Below are 17780 nucleotides of genomic sequence, written 5' to 3'. Positions count from 1 at the left end.
CTCTAGATCTCACGAGCTTCTACACATTACAGCAGACCAGGCTGAGCTAACCGGGCGGCTTAAAGGGGTTGTACAAGGATTACACGGTCCCGCCTACACACAGGATAGGCGATACATCGCTGAGCGGTGGTGGGGAGGTGCACCCCACCTCCTGAGGAGGTACATCCCCCGTCGCCCTCACTGCAGGAAGACTGCGCTGTTCGCATTGGCGCTCCATTCGCTCTCAATGGGATGCGGGCATCTGTCAGCCCCATTAAAATGAATGGAGCCCCAACCGCACGTACTTGGCCATCGTTCCAATAACTCTGACATCACTGTGGGGGAAGACGCGACCCCTGCAGTGACAGAGGGGGGACACGGGACCCCAGTTCTTAAGATAGACAGGGATCTCAGTGGTCCGCTAGTGTAATCTTTGTAAAACCCCTTTCAAGGGGCACCCCAGATGTCACCCCTGAGAACAGGGATAAGGTTCATGGCTGGTGCAGGTCATGGTGAGGATTGTGCAGTCTGTGCCTTTCCAAAATACTTTGTGCATCCCAATTTTCAGGATCTCCGCTTGCTGTCAGTGAATATGAACCTAATACTTCTCACGGCTGAGGATTGCATCCAGTGTAGAATGGATTAAACGGCTTGGACTCAAGACTGATACACTGTAACAAACTATCAGAACAGATAGTGCGCACAACTTCATACACATTACTGTAGATACACCGAAACGCACAATGGAGTCGTACTTGGAACCGTGCATCGGGGGTTTAGTGCCGGAATCCTCTCCACCATATGAGGACAGTATTGTAATTAATCGCATTAATCCCACAGACAATTTGTGATTACATAAAGCCCCATCTACACCCAACGACTGGAGTCCGAACGAACTAACCACTTCTTTGCTTTCAAATGCTGAGCTGTTACACTTAACGATAATGGTTTGAGATCCTCTCCATTTCCCTCATTAGCTATGTAATCACTGTGGGGGGCAATGGGGGTTATGCGAGGAATCTCTGGCCTGGAGGGTTTTAATTAGTGTGAGGAAAAAGCCATTGTCTCCTGCAGCCTGAGCCATTGTGTTTAGCTGGCCAAACAATTCCCCACCCCCCACGTTGTTTGAAAGACTGAATGACTGCCTTAAAACCTAAGGACAAGCGAAGGGACTAACGAGAAGTGAGCAAATAATGCACGAAGGCTTAGCATTTACACCTAACGATTACAGCTGACTTTCACTCGTTTGAACGAATTTTGAGTGATAATCGTTGCGTGTAAATGAGCCTTTAATGTTGGTTCCGCCCCCTGGGGTGGTATATTGTAATGCAGCTATTGTGCATGCATTATGCAGGTGGACAACGCATGTGTGTTGTGTGGGGCTGGTAGGGCCCGGTTTGTGGCTCTGGACATTTGGAGTCGCCCGGATGTATTAATTAATGCTGCCTTTGCACTTTATCATCATCAACTTTAGGATACTCAGCTGAATGATATTCGTGTGCGAAGCCACAGGCATATCTGATCGTGTAGCACTATATATAGATTGATAGCCATCAGCCCGAGAAACCCGGCCCGCTATCGTGCTTTTACCCGCAGAGGCCTCGCATCACTTCTGGGAATTTGCGATCCTCCGGCGTTTCTTTCTATAGAACATATAAGATATAGAATGAGAGGGACAAATAATAGTAAATGGAGTCAAACTGCATAAAAACTGCCTAAAAAGGGAAATCTATATGAGGAACTATAACAGCCCCTCCCATATGGCCAAGAAGTGCGATGGGGGTAACGTTCTAGTGGATTCATATTATCCAATCAGGTAATCAAAGAGAATTCAGGAAGAAAAGAGGGAAAAGTTTTTTTTCCGAAAAGTCACCGATGACGGATATTTTTTTTTTGTGGCGTAAGTCGCTGCATGAGCTAATAGATAAATATAATTAGAAGTACCATTACTTTAATTCTGTATAAGACTCTCCCTTCTGTTGGATATTTAGGTAACATTTAGGCCTCCTTCCCACGGACGGATTTCCGCCACGTATTACGTTGCCCGCAGCTATTAGGTTATATTGAACTTAATAGCTCAATGCTCACGGTGCGGAATTCTGCACTGTAAAATCTCCCATCCTCGCCCGCGGCATGCTCTATTTGCCGCGGGCGTACGCGTGGACGGCTTCCATTGGTCCGTTCATGCTATCTTCCGCTGTAGCACAGCGGAAGATAGCGTGAAATTGCCTCTCCGCCTACCGCCGCCGCGTCATATGACACGGCTGGCCGCGTCACGTGACGCTGTGGGCGTGTCATGTGACGTGGCCGGCGTGTCACATGACGCTGCGGCGCGTCACGCCGAAACATCATGCGGGACCCAGGACGCCTGATCCGCATGTAAGTTTGGGGTCTCTGGGGGGCGCCGTGACGGGCTCCGCCGCAGAATTCCGCGGTGGAGCCCGTCACGGCCGTGTGCAGCCGGCCTTACAGTTATGCATGAACCTCTAACGCACATGTGCCACACTCAAGGCCCGTGAGGTCCGGACACAGAAGAGCCTCGTCTATGGCCGCAGCGCTCAGCCAATAAGAGCCAGTGCTTCTCTGGCCAGAAGACATGCCTCAAGACCAGTGCTGGGACCGGGAAAAAGATGCAGCGGAGCCGGACAGCGCTTCTTTGGGGATGTGTCATTTCCTTTGTAGCTCCACAAAATTGAGGTACCGCCGCGAGAAAACGCAGCTATATCGCACGGACCACCAATGCGATGTTGCTGTGATTTTCTCGCGACGATCTCAGGCCTGAAGAATGTGAGCTTTCCTTTAACATGGGATTGTCTAGGCTGAAGAGAACAGCAGCAAACCTTAAGTTATGAAAATGTAGCCTCTAGATGTTAACAAGAATGTTTTTATTCAACAGCAGCAAGCAGAGATCTTAAAGTTGAGGAGAAGCTGTAACAAAGTATGTGTAAAGTGCCTTGAAGTCTCTGGGGTGCGCTCAGTTAGCTCAGCCGTAGCTACTCAGGTACAGACGACTTAAGAACGCTAATAAGTAAAAACCACAAGGAGGGACACGTTTCTTACCAGACTCCCGTCTCTGCTTGCGGCGGGGTAAGCTTGGGCTCGGATCATAGTCTGAATCTTCAGAATCAGGGAAAAGGTCATAGCAGGGGCGCTGCCTTACGCAGCGGCGGGTAGATTTCCGCTGGGTCATCTGTCCAGGTTCTAGTCGATCGGAAACTTCAGTATCTTCGTTCTTAACAGTTTCGGCGAACGACTCGTCTGATTCGGAAGTGGTGTTGCGGTTGGATGTGTGGTGCCTGATCACCTTCCTTCCAGCTGGAGAAGTCACTTTACGTTAAAAGGGTTTTGTCATTAGAAAAAGGAAAAATCATCAATACTTCCCTATTCCTCCCCAGGCAGCCTTCTCACCGCATCTTCCCCCCGCCGATCTTCTCCTGGCTCCTCCAGTCCCGCGGGTCACCTCCCCTCCAGCCGGCCGGATCCTCCTCTTCTTGATGTGGAGTGTCCATTCCCCGCAGCTCATTTTCTGCAGGGCAGTGTACAGCCCACTAGTGACGTAGCATTTACTGCCTAGCAGGGAATGCCGAATCCTGGGCGGCCTGCTTCAGTGCACATGCACGATAATCTCATCACTAGGGTGTCATAGTATATGTAACACTAGCGGTGAGACGTCGCGCTAAAGCAGGCTGCCGAGCATTCGACATTCCCCGCTACACAGTGGGCGCTACATCACTAGTAACGTAGCATACACTGCCCTGCAGGAAGCAGAATCCCGGCAATGTACACTTCGTCACAGGAAGAAGAGGATACGGCCGGCCGGCTGGAGGTGATGTGACCCGGGCGACTGGAGGAGCCAGGAGAAGATAAGCGAGGTGAAGATCTGGTAAGAAGACTGCCTGAGGAGGAATAGGCATTTTTTTGCTATTGACACAAGCCCTTTAACCACATGAGAATCAATGATAACCCGTAGGCGATACCAACCCCTTCCCCACAAAGCTGGCTAGCATTGGAAAGGAAAAAATGACCAGTGCTCACCTTTATGCGAGAGTCTCTGCTGCCGGCGCGCCTCGATCACATCGCATCGCTTGTACCTACAAGGAGAGACAGGTGACTGCTGGGAAGGAAAACAACCCCGTAGCCAGACATGCTTTCCACTGCTTGTTGTCTGCGCTCCCGCTGTGGACAGCGGCATGCAACATGTGAAGAGCCGCCATTACTTTATTAACCCGGCAAGTACAGGACAATTTGGATTCATTTTTCCCTTTGGATTCTGGCTGTCAGAACTTCATGTTTTGCTGTACGAGCCCCTTTTCATCTGCTCATACATCAACATCTGACTGGGGAAGGCAATGGCAAACCACCCCACAAAAACAGTCCGCCAAGGAAAAGTCACCATGTGACGTCACCGAGAAGTCAGCCATGACTCCGTGCTCGCACCAGGAGACTTCCCCTTTACCTATATCAACACCTAGGTGCCGTTTTCTGGTACATGTTCCGACAACGGGTCACATGGTGCAAATTCTGTCTGTGCCCATCACATCATGAGAGGGGGCTGGCTGATCCACTCATGTTATAATTAAGTCAGCCCCCTTCTTTGTCATGGCCTATGCAGAGCTAGAGAAGGGGGGGGGGCTGGCTTAGTTATTAAAATGACTGGGGTCCATACGCCGTGACCCAGTGTCGGAACCAGGCCGATACTGCAGGGTTTGCATAAGTATTCCTGTCCCGTAAATGTACACCTGTGGCTGGGCTGGGGTACACTTACATCTTATAGATGGCGCGGGATCAGAAGTAGGATCTGGCTGTGACTGATAGCTCGGTCTGCCACTGCAACAGCGGGGATCGGTGAGAACATCAATCCCCACTGTTAACCCCTTACATGCCACACATGATTAATATTGATCGCAGCATTTCAAGTTTTCACAGAGTGGCATCTGGGTCTGCTGTGGCCTATGGTCGCTATTATTAGATATAGTACACTGCAGTACAGAAGTATTTCAATGCATTAAAATAGTGTACATAGCGCCTTGGGTTAAAAAAAAAAAAACATTAAAGAGTTTATATAAAAAGGGTTCAAAATAAACGAAACTATTGTCTGAAATGACAGGAAAAGGTTACGGTTACAATGTTACATACAGTTTCTACGGTTCGGTGAGACCTACTTGCTACTATTTGATACATACACAAACTGTAATAAAAAGTGATTCAACATGAGAAAAAAAAAAAAAAAAAAAAAGCTAAAAAATTTTGTTAAAATGCTTTTAGTCATTTCGCCACCCCAAAAAAAAACAAAAAAAAACCAGTAAAAGTGATAAAAAACAAACAAACAAAAACCTGCATGTATCCCAAAAAATGGTACAAATAAAACCTACCACAGCCGGTCAACAAGCCCTCATAGAGCTCCGCTGATGGAAAACGAAAAAAGGAAGATTCTTGTACTTACTGTAAAATGTCTTTGTGGTCTCTTTCATTGTGGGCCACAACTGAAGACCATGTGTATAGCTACTGCTACTAGGAGGCGGACGCTAAGCAAAAGAAGTGTTCTCTCCTCCTACCAGCTATACCCCCCTCCGGCAGCCACCAGCCTAACCAGTTTGTATGCGAGTGGTGGGAGCAGCAAAGTAGGAACAAAACAGGTAAAAACAGATAAAGTGAAAAATATAACAAAATGCAACAGATCTTTAGTACCAATTCACAACGCCAGGAGGAACGCCCCGACGGGGAGGGCCGCTATCAGAAATGATTCAAATCCTTGCGGTGTCCCCAACGAATTAGACAAGAAAGATTTTACAGCAAGTCCAGAACGGGTCCATTAGTGCCGCCCTGCCTGCGTACCGTGAAAAGATTGGAATAGAACCTCTTGAAGCAGTCCAGGGAGGAACAAGGAGTATGACAGCCCGAGAGGATATGTCCGCACCGCCTGAGCATTCGCTTTTGAAGAAGACACTAAAACTCTGAAGTTGAAGAAGCTATCTGGTGGGGGAGGGGAGGGGGGGATTCTACGTAGCCCAAGGAAATGACCTCCCTAACCCAGGCGGCTGAAACATGACCAGGCCAGGTCTCCTGGAATAGAGAAAGTTGTCCCCCCCCCCCCACCCAGAATGGATTGGGAGCCGCCCTACCTGCAAAGGATTTGGTGGAGGCGGACCTAGAGGATTGTGGCCAGGGATGCCATGAAGGAAGTGGCTTAACCCCTTAAGGAGCATCCTCCCCCCCACCTCACCCCCCATTTTCGTTTTTCCCTCTTACTTATTCATCGCCGTCGCTGTCTGAGGGCTTGTTTTTAGCGGGACGAGTTGTATTTTTCAATGCTACTATAGAATGTACTGAAAAGCAATTTAAAAAAGCCTTAGTGGAGTGGAAAAAAAAAACACATTCTGCGATCTTTGGGCCTTTTTTTAAAATATTTTCTGCCATCATCTTCTGACAGAACTTATTTTTTCTTCTGCATAGTTGTGCGAATTCTAATTCTGCGCGGGACGCCCTGTAGTTTCCGTGGGTACCAGCGGGGAGTATATACCACTTTTTGATCGCTTTAAATTCTTGGAGACGAAGTGACCAAAAAAAAGCGCAATTCTGGGGTTTTGTTTTTTTTCTCTGATGACGTTCACTGTGTGGGATAAATAACAGACACAGCGATACCGAAAATGTATTTTTGTTTTACTATTATTTTATTATAAATAAACTTTTTTTATTGTTTTTTTAAAAGAATTAGAAAAAAAAAAATTTTTGAAATAAATTTTTCCTTCTTTTTTTATTCCCCAGAGGGGACTAAATTGCATTACATCATGCCATACGCGAACAGGAATTCTATCAAGCCATGCCCAAGCATTATGCCAAGACAGCCCTTTCAGAAGGCACCTGCACAGCCCCATTGCAATCTTATTGCAGGGGGGGCCGTATGGGGCCCCAGAACATCGGCTGGGGGATTTAAATGCCGCTGTCAGAATTGACAGCGGCATTTAAAGGGATAACAGCTTCGATGAGCCGCGCGGCTTATCAGAGCAGTTGTGGGCGGGCGCCAGTCGTTAAGAGGGTTAAAGTAGGGCTTGCAGTTCTGGTCCTGTGAGTATCTCTTGCTATCCGAGGTCCTGAAGCAGCTAAAGGAATGAAAAAGGAAGCTTTTCTTCTGCGCAGACCTCACGACTGGATTTGTTCTGTGGAAGATGAGAGATCTTCTCACCAGCGGCCTCAGAAATAATCTCATCCAGTCTGGTTCCAAAGAGGCACAAGGAGCCAACAAAAGGGAGACGTGATAATGAGCCTCGGCGTCTGCAGCTGAGAACTTGAGCCATAGAGTCCGGCGGGAGGTTTCTGAAGCCACTGAGACACGAGTCAACAATCTGGCCATATCTAGGGGGCCTCACAGATAAATCTTCCCGCCTGGTCTATCTGCTGCGTAATGTCTGCGAATTCTTCTGGAGAACAACCAGAAAGAATGTCGAAACGTAGTAACTTAGCCCATTCAGTACTGACAGGTAGAGGCAACAACAGGCAAGTGCTGAGCCTACTGCCTCAAAGGAAACTTTGGCTAGGGATTCCAATTTTTTGTCCTAAGCATCATTAAAGGATGCGGCGTCAACCACAGATAAGGCGGTGGGCTTCGACAAGCGTGACATCGCAGGGGTCCACTACTGGTCAAGTCCTCTGGGAAAGAATACAGGATATCCAGACACTTTTGTCGGGGAGGTTCCATTCACTGTCTAAAACATCCTTGCACTCTGTATGGGGAGGGGAGACCTTCAGGGGTCTGAAGAAAAAGGTTTCCCCAAATGAAGCAGGTGTCTGATCCTTCACCTGTAGGGTCCCCTTCACTGCCACTATCTGACTATCGACCAGAAAGGAGAGCCTAGAGGCCGGATCCTAATCTTGGTCCGAACGTGAGCGACACTCAAGAGTTGGCCTTTCGTCTCTGGTGGAGAGATCTGACCGCGTCCCTGCAGGGACTGAGGGGATACCAATGCACGGGAGCTGGAAGACTGCCTTGGACGTAGATGCTTAGCCCGCTTCCGGTACTTACCACGGGATGGGTAATACATGGTGGAGTCATCATTGTCAGACATGCTCATGGCGGTTGACTGATCCGGTCTTTCCATAATAGCAGCGAACATTTTTGGGAGGTCCGATACTGCCCGAGTGAGGGTGCATACCCAATCCGGTTGGGTAGAGGCCAGGGGCTGAACGGGTGGAGTGCCTGTAGGCGGTTTACCGTCCGCCTGACTCTGGAAGCCAGTTTGGGCACAACAGCTAAGCCTGTCCACATGGAGACTTAGTACTGCAGCGAGCGCAGGTAAAATGCATGGCTCTAGCCGGACCCTGTTTGGAGCCTTCAGCAATGGAGTCGTATATGGTGCCAAAAAAACAGTCTAAAGTAGTCAGCAGAGCACTTATTTGTGAGCCTACTGCTATGGGCACTGCAGGAAGAACAAAGGAGAGGGGCTAGGTGCCAGGCCGCCTTTACCCGGTACGGAGCTGGTCTGGAAATACCAAGCATTTCCTGCGAGGAGCCCAGAAGCACCGCCGGTCCCAGCAAGTTGTAACTTGAGCACAGAGGACCTGAGGGCTGTATAAGGAAGGGAAGGTGACAGCCAATGAAAAGCCTGTATGGGTGTACAAGAAGAGGATTGGAGGAGCACCACAAGGCCCTTTCCCCACCTCCAGATGTTGTGATTGGGCAGAGTTGGGTCTAAGCCCGCCTAAAAAGGAAGAAGTGACCCTGACTAGGCTGAAGCCAGGGCTTAACGTAAGCAGTGAGAGAGGCTAGACACAGCCACCTGGAGGCAGCCACTGATCAGGGCAGTATCCCTCCCCACCAGCTATAAGCCTTGGACCCACAGGGAGAGTGCAGAAGACCTTCCCCTCCCACAAAGTCCCAGCATAGAGAGATGCCGCAAGCCCGCCCCTCCAGATTGGGAACGCAGAAGCGGTCTGTAAAAAAGAACAGCCCCCTCCAACAAAAAATAAAAAAAGGTGGGGGGAGGGGGGAAAGAGATGAACAAAAGGAAGACGAAATCCCCCTCTCGCAACTCTGACAAGTATGCTGCAAATCCAAGCGCAGAAGCAGTCTCCCCCCAGGTAATCTGGGGTAAGTAGGCTGGAGGATAGGAGTTGAGGTGGAGGTGGTAGTGGCGCGGGAGGAGTAAGAGAGAAGACGAGTAGAAGGGACCAATACTCACCAAGTGTGGAAGAATACTCACAGATCCTTACAGAAAACACAGTTCCAGCACTCCACCCTGTTCTCGCCTACCTTTAAAATGGGAGAGGGAATCACTATGGCTGGCAGGTCAGAGTCAAACTAAACGTGGCCATGCCTCTTTTCTCAGGATCATGCTGGCAACCAACTGGTTAATTTACAGTCTGCCCTTTTTGATGGAGCAACAGGGGGAGTCTAATGCCAACCCTGTATTCTCAAGAATCCGAGAAGATCGGTAAAAGGAGGAGATCCGCCTCCTGCGGACACGAAGAGAAAACCGATTAGCTTGGTGCCTTCAGAAGGCGTATAGCTGGTAGGAGAAGCTAACTTGTTTTGTCTAGTGTCGCCTCCCAGTGGCAGTAGCTATACCCATGGTCTTCAGCTCTATCCCCCAATGCAACGGTCGAGTAATAGTATTTTCCAAAAGAAAAAAAAAAATTTTTTATTGTGCAAAGTGGAAATATCTAAAAACAAAAATATATATAATTTTGGTTTTGTTGTAATCGTACCAATCCGCAGAAAAAAAATTATCACATCATTTTATGATTAATGCTGGAAAAAAGAAAAAAAAAAAGGCAGAATTGATGGGGTTTTTTTTTCCGGCCATATATAAAAAACAATGTTATAGAATAGATTATCTGTACCCAAAAACGTTACCAAAAAAAAAAAAAACAAGTCCTCATACGGCCAGGTTGGTTGAAAAATTTAAAATCGAGTCCTCAGATCCAAAATAAGCCATGTCACTAAGGAGTTAAAGGGGTTTTCCAGGGAGAATACCAGGTCATCCATAGTTGATTGGCTGAAGTCCACCGCTTGGGATCCTGCCCGATCAGCTGATTGCAGCGCTGTCAGCGGGCGCACAATTACACAAGGGTCGGAGGGGAAGTCTCTGCTCTGACCCCTCTGTAGTGGCCGGCGCTTGTAACTGCAGACACATTTCATGTTAATTACGAGAGCTGTGCCTGCAGTTACAAGCGCCGGCCACTACACAGAAGTCAGAGCAGAGACTTCTGCTCCGACCTGTGTATTTGCAGCACTGCCAGCGGGCGCACAATCAGCTGATCGGTCGGGATCCCAAGCGATGGACCCCAGCCAATCAACTACTGATGACCCATCCTGGTTATCAATAGTATTCTCCCTGGAAAACCCCTTTAACTATAATGTACAGGCATATATCCATGTTCTCACAGCAGTTAGGCCTTTACATGAAATACGGTCAGACAGTCTGAAGGTCCTTTAACAGACCCCAGTAATGTTGCACCCCCCATTGATTGCTGCATTTAGAGGCTTAGACAGTGGAGATCAGAGGTTTCTGGCTGAAAATCGTCCCACATCGTAAGAGGTAAGGCTGGTTTCCCACGAGCGTATCACTGGCGCATTTATACACCCGGAATAAGGATGGATCTCCCGGCCCGATAGCGGGTCAACGGATTCGAGATCAGAGAAACAAACACCCCTTTATGAGTCGGGCACCAGTCTGGGCCATTTACATCCATGAGAAACCAGCCTTAGTCATCATCCCAGATGAATTCTCATAAATCGATGAAACACTCACACACAACATTGTTTCTTGGTGTTCGGGCCGCCAAATTTAGTCTTGTCCAAGCAGTTGACGCATTTCCCGCAGTCTTCCGTCACTGAACAGCCTTTGCATTCACCACATCTGGTCATGCGGAGTTTGGCCTTGGAGTAGGACCTTGAGCGACGCGGCGGTGGCGGTGGGGGCGGCTGCCTCACGGGCGTTTGTTTCACAACAGTGTTGGTTTCCGTCTCGGAGGCGGATGAATCGTCTGTAAACCAGGAATATATATAATCTAAGTACACCTTCGTACATCAGTTAATAGCTCGCCCCATGAATACAGTTTAAAGGAGACTCTTCTATTTTCCATTAATGACTGACAGGATCGGTAGGACCTCGCCGCTCGAATCCACGCTGATCAGCTGGTCGCGGCCAGTGCAGAAAGTGTTTATCATAATGCAGCTGCCCAAGTTGGTTTTGCAGGCGCAAATCCTGTTGACTTCAATAGGAGAAGCGCCTGCAGTACCAAATGAAGCGGCTGCGCTGACCGCAGTAACAGGGTCCCGGGATCAGCTGATCGGCGAGGATTCAAGCCGATCCTCTATTGGTGACCTGTCATTTATCAATAGAAAAAAAAAGTCCTGGAATACCCCTTTAATAATTACATTTTTCACCTTCAGGTGGCGCCGCAGATTCAGAGACCGGCCTCTCGCATAGTGGGAGGGCGCTGAGTCTAGGGATGTCCTCAGGAATCATGGCGCGGGGCCGCCCCAGGGCCACTGCCGGGTGTCGGCACACGTGTTTAATGCGTGGTCCTTGTAGAGGGGAATCCTGGCCCTGTTGGGGTTTAAAAGAAAGAAAAAAGTCAGTTTACAGCAACTTAAATGATCGGTTATCCGGATGGATCGTTCCAGGAATCACCCATTACCTGCGCAGCTGGAGATATGGGACCGTTCTCGCCCTGAGAGAAATCGGCAGCCACTGCCTAAAAAAGGTACAAGAACCAGAGAAACTTACATTAAGCTAAAGGTACAGACATGGGGCGTAGCGGGGATTTATTAACCCTTTCACGCTCTAGAATGCAAAAACCCACAATGTGCTGGGATTTCGACACTCCATGACGGATGTCTGCGTCATGGTAATCTCCCGGGAACTGCTGCGCCGCCGTTCAACTGATACCCGGCTGTTCAACCCCTTAGATGCCACAGTCAATTTTGACATCATTATCCAAGTGGGGCTCACTGACTGGTGCAATATAAAACACTAGCAGCCTAAATTGGAAATATAATATACAAGTGATCAAAAAAACGCACAACTGAGTAGAGGGACTCCGTGTCATTCCTGCAACATGGTTGCCAAGCTCCAATCATTGCTCAGAGCATACTGTGCATCAGTAGACAGAAGCTGAATGCTGCCTTCCGATTGGCCAGCGCTGCTTACCAGAGCAGCGCTGGCCAATCAGAGCAGCCTGCAGTATCTTAGACTACTGATGGATCAGCAGGGCTCAGTGTGGACTGGCTGGCCTAAGAATCACCACGGTGAGAAAAGTGGGCAGTGCTTAGTGGGAGGACCGGTCTATATGGGTCAATACATTTACTATAATCTACGCCAGAAACTGGTGTAAACGATAGCGGAAACCTGCACCGGCGCGCAGCGGACGCGGATTTGAATTTTTAAGCGAACAGACAGCAAAAGATGCACCAAACTTAACTTTAGCGCAGTTTTTACCAGCGCAGTTAAGGTTATAAACAGCGAAAGACACCAGTCATAAAGTGGTATTCCCATCATAGTAAGTTATCCTCTACCCTTTAATTAGAGAGTAATTATGATCGGTGGTGCTCAGACTGCTGGGACCTCCACCGATCCCAAAGATTTCAGCCTTGAAGCCTCCCGAAATTCCAGCGGAGGGTACACCGCTTCATTCACGTCATTAGGAGCACCGGAAATAGCCAAGCGCTTGAACTCCATGGAGGATGGGCATGCGTGGTTTCTGCTGCCACACTTCAAGATGTGACAGAGCTGAAATTTCAGGATCAGTGAAGGGTCCCAGCGGTCGCATCTCTACAATCAGCAGGTTATCCCATTATCCTGTGGCCAAGGGGATAACTTGCCGCGGCTTAAATCCACGGGCATATCCCGCGACAGTCGTGGGCATGAGCCCTTAATTAAAGAGGTTGTCCAACAAAATACTATTGATAGTATAAGACCATCACTACTTTATCGTCTGGGGTCCACCACTTGGAACCTGTCCGATCAGTTGACGAGACGCCTGCTGTCAGCGTTGCAATACACAAAGATCGGAATGGAAGCTGCTACTCTGATTGCAGTGTAGTGGCCGGCACTTGTAACTGCAGGTGGAGTTCCCATTGATTTTAATTACACCCCAGCCTGCAGTTACAAGCGTTGACCACTACACTGTGGTTGAAGCAGCAGTTTCTGCTCTGACCCCCTCTCTCTTGCCCCCGCTCGGACAGTAGGCGACCAGTCAGCTGATTGGCCAGGCTCCCAAGCAGCAGACTCCAGCCAATCAACTATTGATGACCTATTCTGAAGATCGGTCATCAGTAGTATTTACCTTTAAGGCCCTATAAAGGGCTTTTCTGGGACCTTAAAAAAAAAAAAAAGTTATAGGGAATGAAAATAAAGAAAAATTGACCCGCTGTCCAGACAGCCCCCTGTCTAGTGATGCAGCCCCAGTGCCCGCTGCTTGGAACCTGGAAGTGGCAGGTGGGCATGCGTGCTTCACTGTGCATGTAACTGGTCAACCACTTACAGCGGTGATTATTCTGTGGGCATATTTAATATTTCTTAATTTTAATGCCCATTTTAAAAAATAAAAAAATTTAAATTTTTATTTTTTTTCTTAAAAGTCCCAGCAAGCGCCTTTTCTTTCACCCCATGAAGTTAATCTTGACCTACTCTTTGGTGCTGGTAACCCAGCTGCTTCCACTATGTAACCTCCCACAAGAAAAGCAGATACATCTCCTAAAATACCTTACAGTAGTAAGAATCTGCTTCTGTAACTTGTAGTTTGCACACTTAGAGAAGTGATATGTAAGCGATTACCCGAGACAACGTGAAGTAACTCCCAGGTGTAATCCTTACCAAGTCCACATTCTTCTGCTTGTCGATCTCAAATAGTTGTATTTTGGCCTTTTCCAGCAGGCTGATGACCTTCTTGTCAGCACCAGAGAGTGTAATTTCACTTGGCGGGAACGAGGAGCCCTCTTCCTTGGACGCCGCATCTGAAGTGGATGGGGTTTTCACAGCTAATTTGCATACTGCCCTGGCACCGTTTTCAGCACCCAGAGTCATGGCTCCAATCTCAAGCGGTTTGTTTGATGCATCAAGTAACTCAATCTGCGGCGTGTTCTGGGTCGTCTTCTCCGACTTCAAGTTTGAGGCGTCTACTGTTTGCTCAAGCGGTTCTTCAGTCTTGACGTTTGCTGTCAACGCCTCCGATGAGTTGCAAGGAACTTCCAAGTTGCTGGAAAGAGTGTCCACAAACCGAGGTAAAGCCAAGTGGTTTGCCCTTCTGCCCGAAGGCTGCAAATCACCAGCTTTTACCGGAGACACCAGGACTTCCGGCGTAGTAACAGTGGTGGAGGAACCGTGTTCAGTCTTGGCCTCCTTGTCATGAAGGGAGACAGATTGGTAAATTTTCAAGTGTGCTTCACTGGGTGTGAACTGAGGGGCGCGAAGGAGTGGAGAACGTTTGGCAGAGTCCAGTTTAGGAGGAACGTTGGGAGGAAGAGGAGGAGAAGCTGGAGTGGAGGCTGGAGAACTTGGTTTTGAGGCATCTTCTGGGGAGGCTGGAGATTGCAGACGAAAGAGAGGTTGACTGGAACTTGGAGTCTCCTGGACCTCTGAAACATTTGAAGACCTCCAGCAAAATGTTGGTGCCCGAAGAATGTTTTTCCGAACGCTTTCAGAAGGAGCTGATGGAGCAGACTGAGGGGCGGGGGAAAAAGAAGTGGAAGGAGATGAAGCTGTATGGGTGGAGTCTGTATGGGACGATATTGGAGGTAGCAAGTTGAGATGGTCGTCTTCATTGAAAAGACTAAAACGAGGGTCAGAAGGATGAAGAAGAGTATCGGAGAGCACCTGCTTCTCCAGGTCAGCCATGGTAAGGATTGGCTTAGGAATAACCTTCTTTGTCTGGTTCTCGGTGATCGCTTCCTGCGAATCGTCCATGAATCTACGAGGCATTTTAATGACGCGAGAAGGTCTAATGCTGGCTGCAGGTTTGAGGAAGCCGTCACTGTCATTGCTTGAAGTCTCCACTTTGGAAGACTGAGCTTGAGGCTTGGGCTGGGCCTGGGCCTTGCTCTGAACTTCCATCACCTTGACGATCAGTCTCTGAGTCATAGTTCGCGACGTCCTTCGTGAGCTGCTCAACCTTGTTTTCTGCTTCTTTCTCATAATCTTAATCTTTATAGGTGGATGCGATGGCTCCGACAAGACAGCAGACTCATCGCCTAAACAGCTTTCTTCATTCACCGATGCCGTACTCTGTTCCACAAGCGTCGGAGATGGAGTCGACTCAGCATCTTCAGCCTCCACCGGGGATCCAGACTCAGAACTTTCTTCCAGAGTTTTTTCCTCGGACTCAACAATCTCTTTGTGGTCCTCTTCAACGCTTTCTTCAAGGTTTGCCGCTGTCTCTTCCTCGAGGAATGATGCTTGGGCGCCTTCTTCGTCATCCTTTATGGTTTGATCAGTGGTTTCTTCCTCGATAAACTTTGCTTCTTCTGCAGTGGATACAGATGGTGGCTTACTGCCCATTACTGGAGGATCAGGGACAATCAGTAGTTTCTCTTCTTTTTCATCCTCCTTAACGTCTATAACTTTTTCAAGTGTTACAGTTTCTGCCTCTCCTCCCTCCAGTTCACTCTCTTGCCCACATCGTCCTCGTAGTTTCCACTTGACCTTGGGCACGTGTTGACTCCTAACCTTCCTAGATCTAGTCCTCCGTTTGGCCACCACTGCCACCTCGGAGCTCTGTGTCACAATCTCCCCATTCCTGGATCTCGTCGGCGTTTCAGCCAAATTTGTGAAAACAGATTGAGAAGTCCCAGCAAGGATATTCTCGGTAATTGTGTCCATAGATTCATATCCTGAGGCTACGGATTTTCTCATATCATCGGTATTGGTGTTCTCTAAATGTGAAGTGCAATCTTGTAGAAGCTCCTTGCTACTATTCTCCACAGTGGACCCATTCTTAAGAGAGCCGACGGAGTCTTCTTGAAGATTCAAGTAACGTGCTTTACCTGAAGGCTGAGAACGTCTACCTGAAGGCAGAGAAGGTAGTCGTCTTCGTTTAGGACAGAACACTCTTCGGTGCTGCTTTCGACGCCTGTTACGGACAGGGGGGCGGGTGGAGCTATTCGGTAGCTTGAGGGATCTGGCATCATTGGGACGTTGCCTTTTTTTAGGTGGGAGGAGGGGAGATGAAGTAGGAGATAAAGCAGTGCCGTGATTGACTGGGGATTTCTGCATTTCCTTTGAAGGATACAGTAATCTAGAAGAATTCAGACTGTAGAGAGAAGGATCCAGTTGTGTCAGATGCACCCGGACAATCTTCTCAGGGGTGAAACTCTGCTTTATGTTGGGCAGTGCGAAGCTCGTCTGCTGTTTAACAGGGGTGGTGGGGGTCTCGCTCATAGCCAGCGGTGTAGTGGGACTCTCTTGTTTAGCGCTGCCAGTAGCGGGTCTCGCCGGCGTAGAGGGAAACGGCACAGATATAGACGAGCAGGTCCAGACTTTAGATTTCCGACCTACAAAAAAAAAAAAAAAAAGAGAAAAATAAAGCATAAACTCATAAGAGGAAGAAGAAAACATTTGAGATTTACTGCATTGGGGAAGTAACCTCTACGGAATGGAGCATATTCGAGTGCTGGAGCGTTATAAGATGAGCAGCTGATAGCTGTCACATGTGATGTAAATTTCCCTGGGAGGATACATCAGCACCGGAGTGTTATGAAAGGAGTGGCTGATATCAGTCATATGTAAACGTCTCTGGAAGGTATAAGAGGTGCGGCTGATATCAGTCAGATATATGATGTGAATGTCTATGGAGGTTATATCAGTGCTGGAGCGTTATAAGGGGAGCAGCTGATCTCTATCACACATGATGTAAAGGTCTCTGAAGAGTCTCAGCGCAGGGTATATGCAATATATTATGGCGGCAGGCAGGATTCTTCACTTATCCTATTGAAGAGCACTAGAAATCAGTCCTGGAATGACCGATTATGGGGAACGTTAGACCATATTCAGCAAACAGAGAATAAAGAAACTACCAAGTTAATGTCCCTTTAAATTCCCTAAAAACTGTCCTCTTGTTATTGTAAGGCCGGGTTCACACAGGCTGCTGAATTGGCCACGGAAATTCCGTGCGGTAAATCCGCCCGCGGCTCCTAATCCCGGATTAGCCAGCCATGTGGATGAGATTATGGAAAAATCTCGACCACACGGAGTGGCCAGTCAGTCGCGGCAAAGCCGGGCGGAACCGACGATGCGGCTCGGAAATTGACAGCCGCGCAATTCTTTTTTTTCTTCTGTTGCGGCCTCACTCCCCTCTATGTGGAGAGAAAGCCGCAACAGAATGCCGGCGGCCAAACTGCTCCAAAAGCTGCGGCGAAACGCCGTGAGTTTTGAAGCTGCAGCTCTCCCGCGGAAACCTTGCGGCTTTTCAGTGCGGCCATGCCGCAAAATTTCCGTCCCGTGGGAACCCAGCCCAAGACTCCCCTGTAAGGTCTAATCTTGGGGAAAATCACATTCTCCCGATTAGCTCTATATAGGGGCGCCTGTAACCAGCAGCATCTTATAACAACCAGATGATAAGATTACAGGATACATTACATCACTGCAACTTCCCCTCTGTGGTCACATGACAGTCTGGGGATCTCAATCCCTACAGCAAGGCTTCCGGCTGATGACTTGTGGCTGTAAATTGTAATTCTACACAGAGATGGATTAACACTTCATCTTCACTTATAGTTGCAAAGGGTTAAAAAAGCCAGCGGTCCATCAAGCCCAACCTTTATAGATTAACCCCTTCTAAGAACAGTTTTTTCTATCGTTGCCCTC

The 17780-nt window shown here is 48.4% G+C and overlaps 1 protein-coding gene across 8 annotated transcripts in view; it reads right to left on the bottom strand.

Moving 5' to 3' along the window:
* KMT2B (lysine methyltransferase 2B) overlaps positions 1–17780 on the bottom strand; it is a 61588-nt gene that overhangs the window by 25189 nt on the left and 18619 nt on the right. For 3 of the 8 annotated variants that reach the window (XM_066606390.1, XM_066606395.1, XM_066606393.1), the window contains exons 3-8: positions 13797–16468; positions 11620–11676; positions 11357–11528; positions 10728–10962; positions 4015–4070; positions 3040–3306 (exon numbers count right to left, since the gene is read on the bottom strand). In XM_066606390.1, the coding sequence (XP_066462487.1) occupies positions 3040–3306; positions 4015–4070; positions 10728–10962; positions 11357–11528; positions 11620–11676; positions 13797–16468 (3459 nt within the window). The remainder of the gene's footprint in view (positions 1–3039; positions 3307–4014; positions 4071–10727; positions 10963–11356; positions 11529–11619; positions 11677–13796; positions 16469–17780) is intronic. The other 5 variants (XM_066606391.1, XM_066606394.1, XM_066606396.1 and 2 more) reach the window with 3 other exon arrangements.

The sequence above is a fragment of the Eleutherodactylus coqui genome, chromosome 6 (genome assembly GCF_035609145.1).
Source record: "Eleutherodactylus coqui strain aEleCoq1 chromosome 6, aEleCoq1.hap1, whole genome shotgun sequence".
NCBI lineage: Eukaryota > Metazoa > Chordata > Amphibia > Anura > Eleutherodactylidae > Eleutherodactylus > Eleutherodactylus coqui.
The sequence above is the reverse complement of the archived record's forward strand: the minus strand, read 5'-3'. Positions and strand labels throughout refer to the sequence as shown.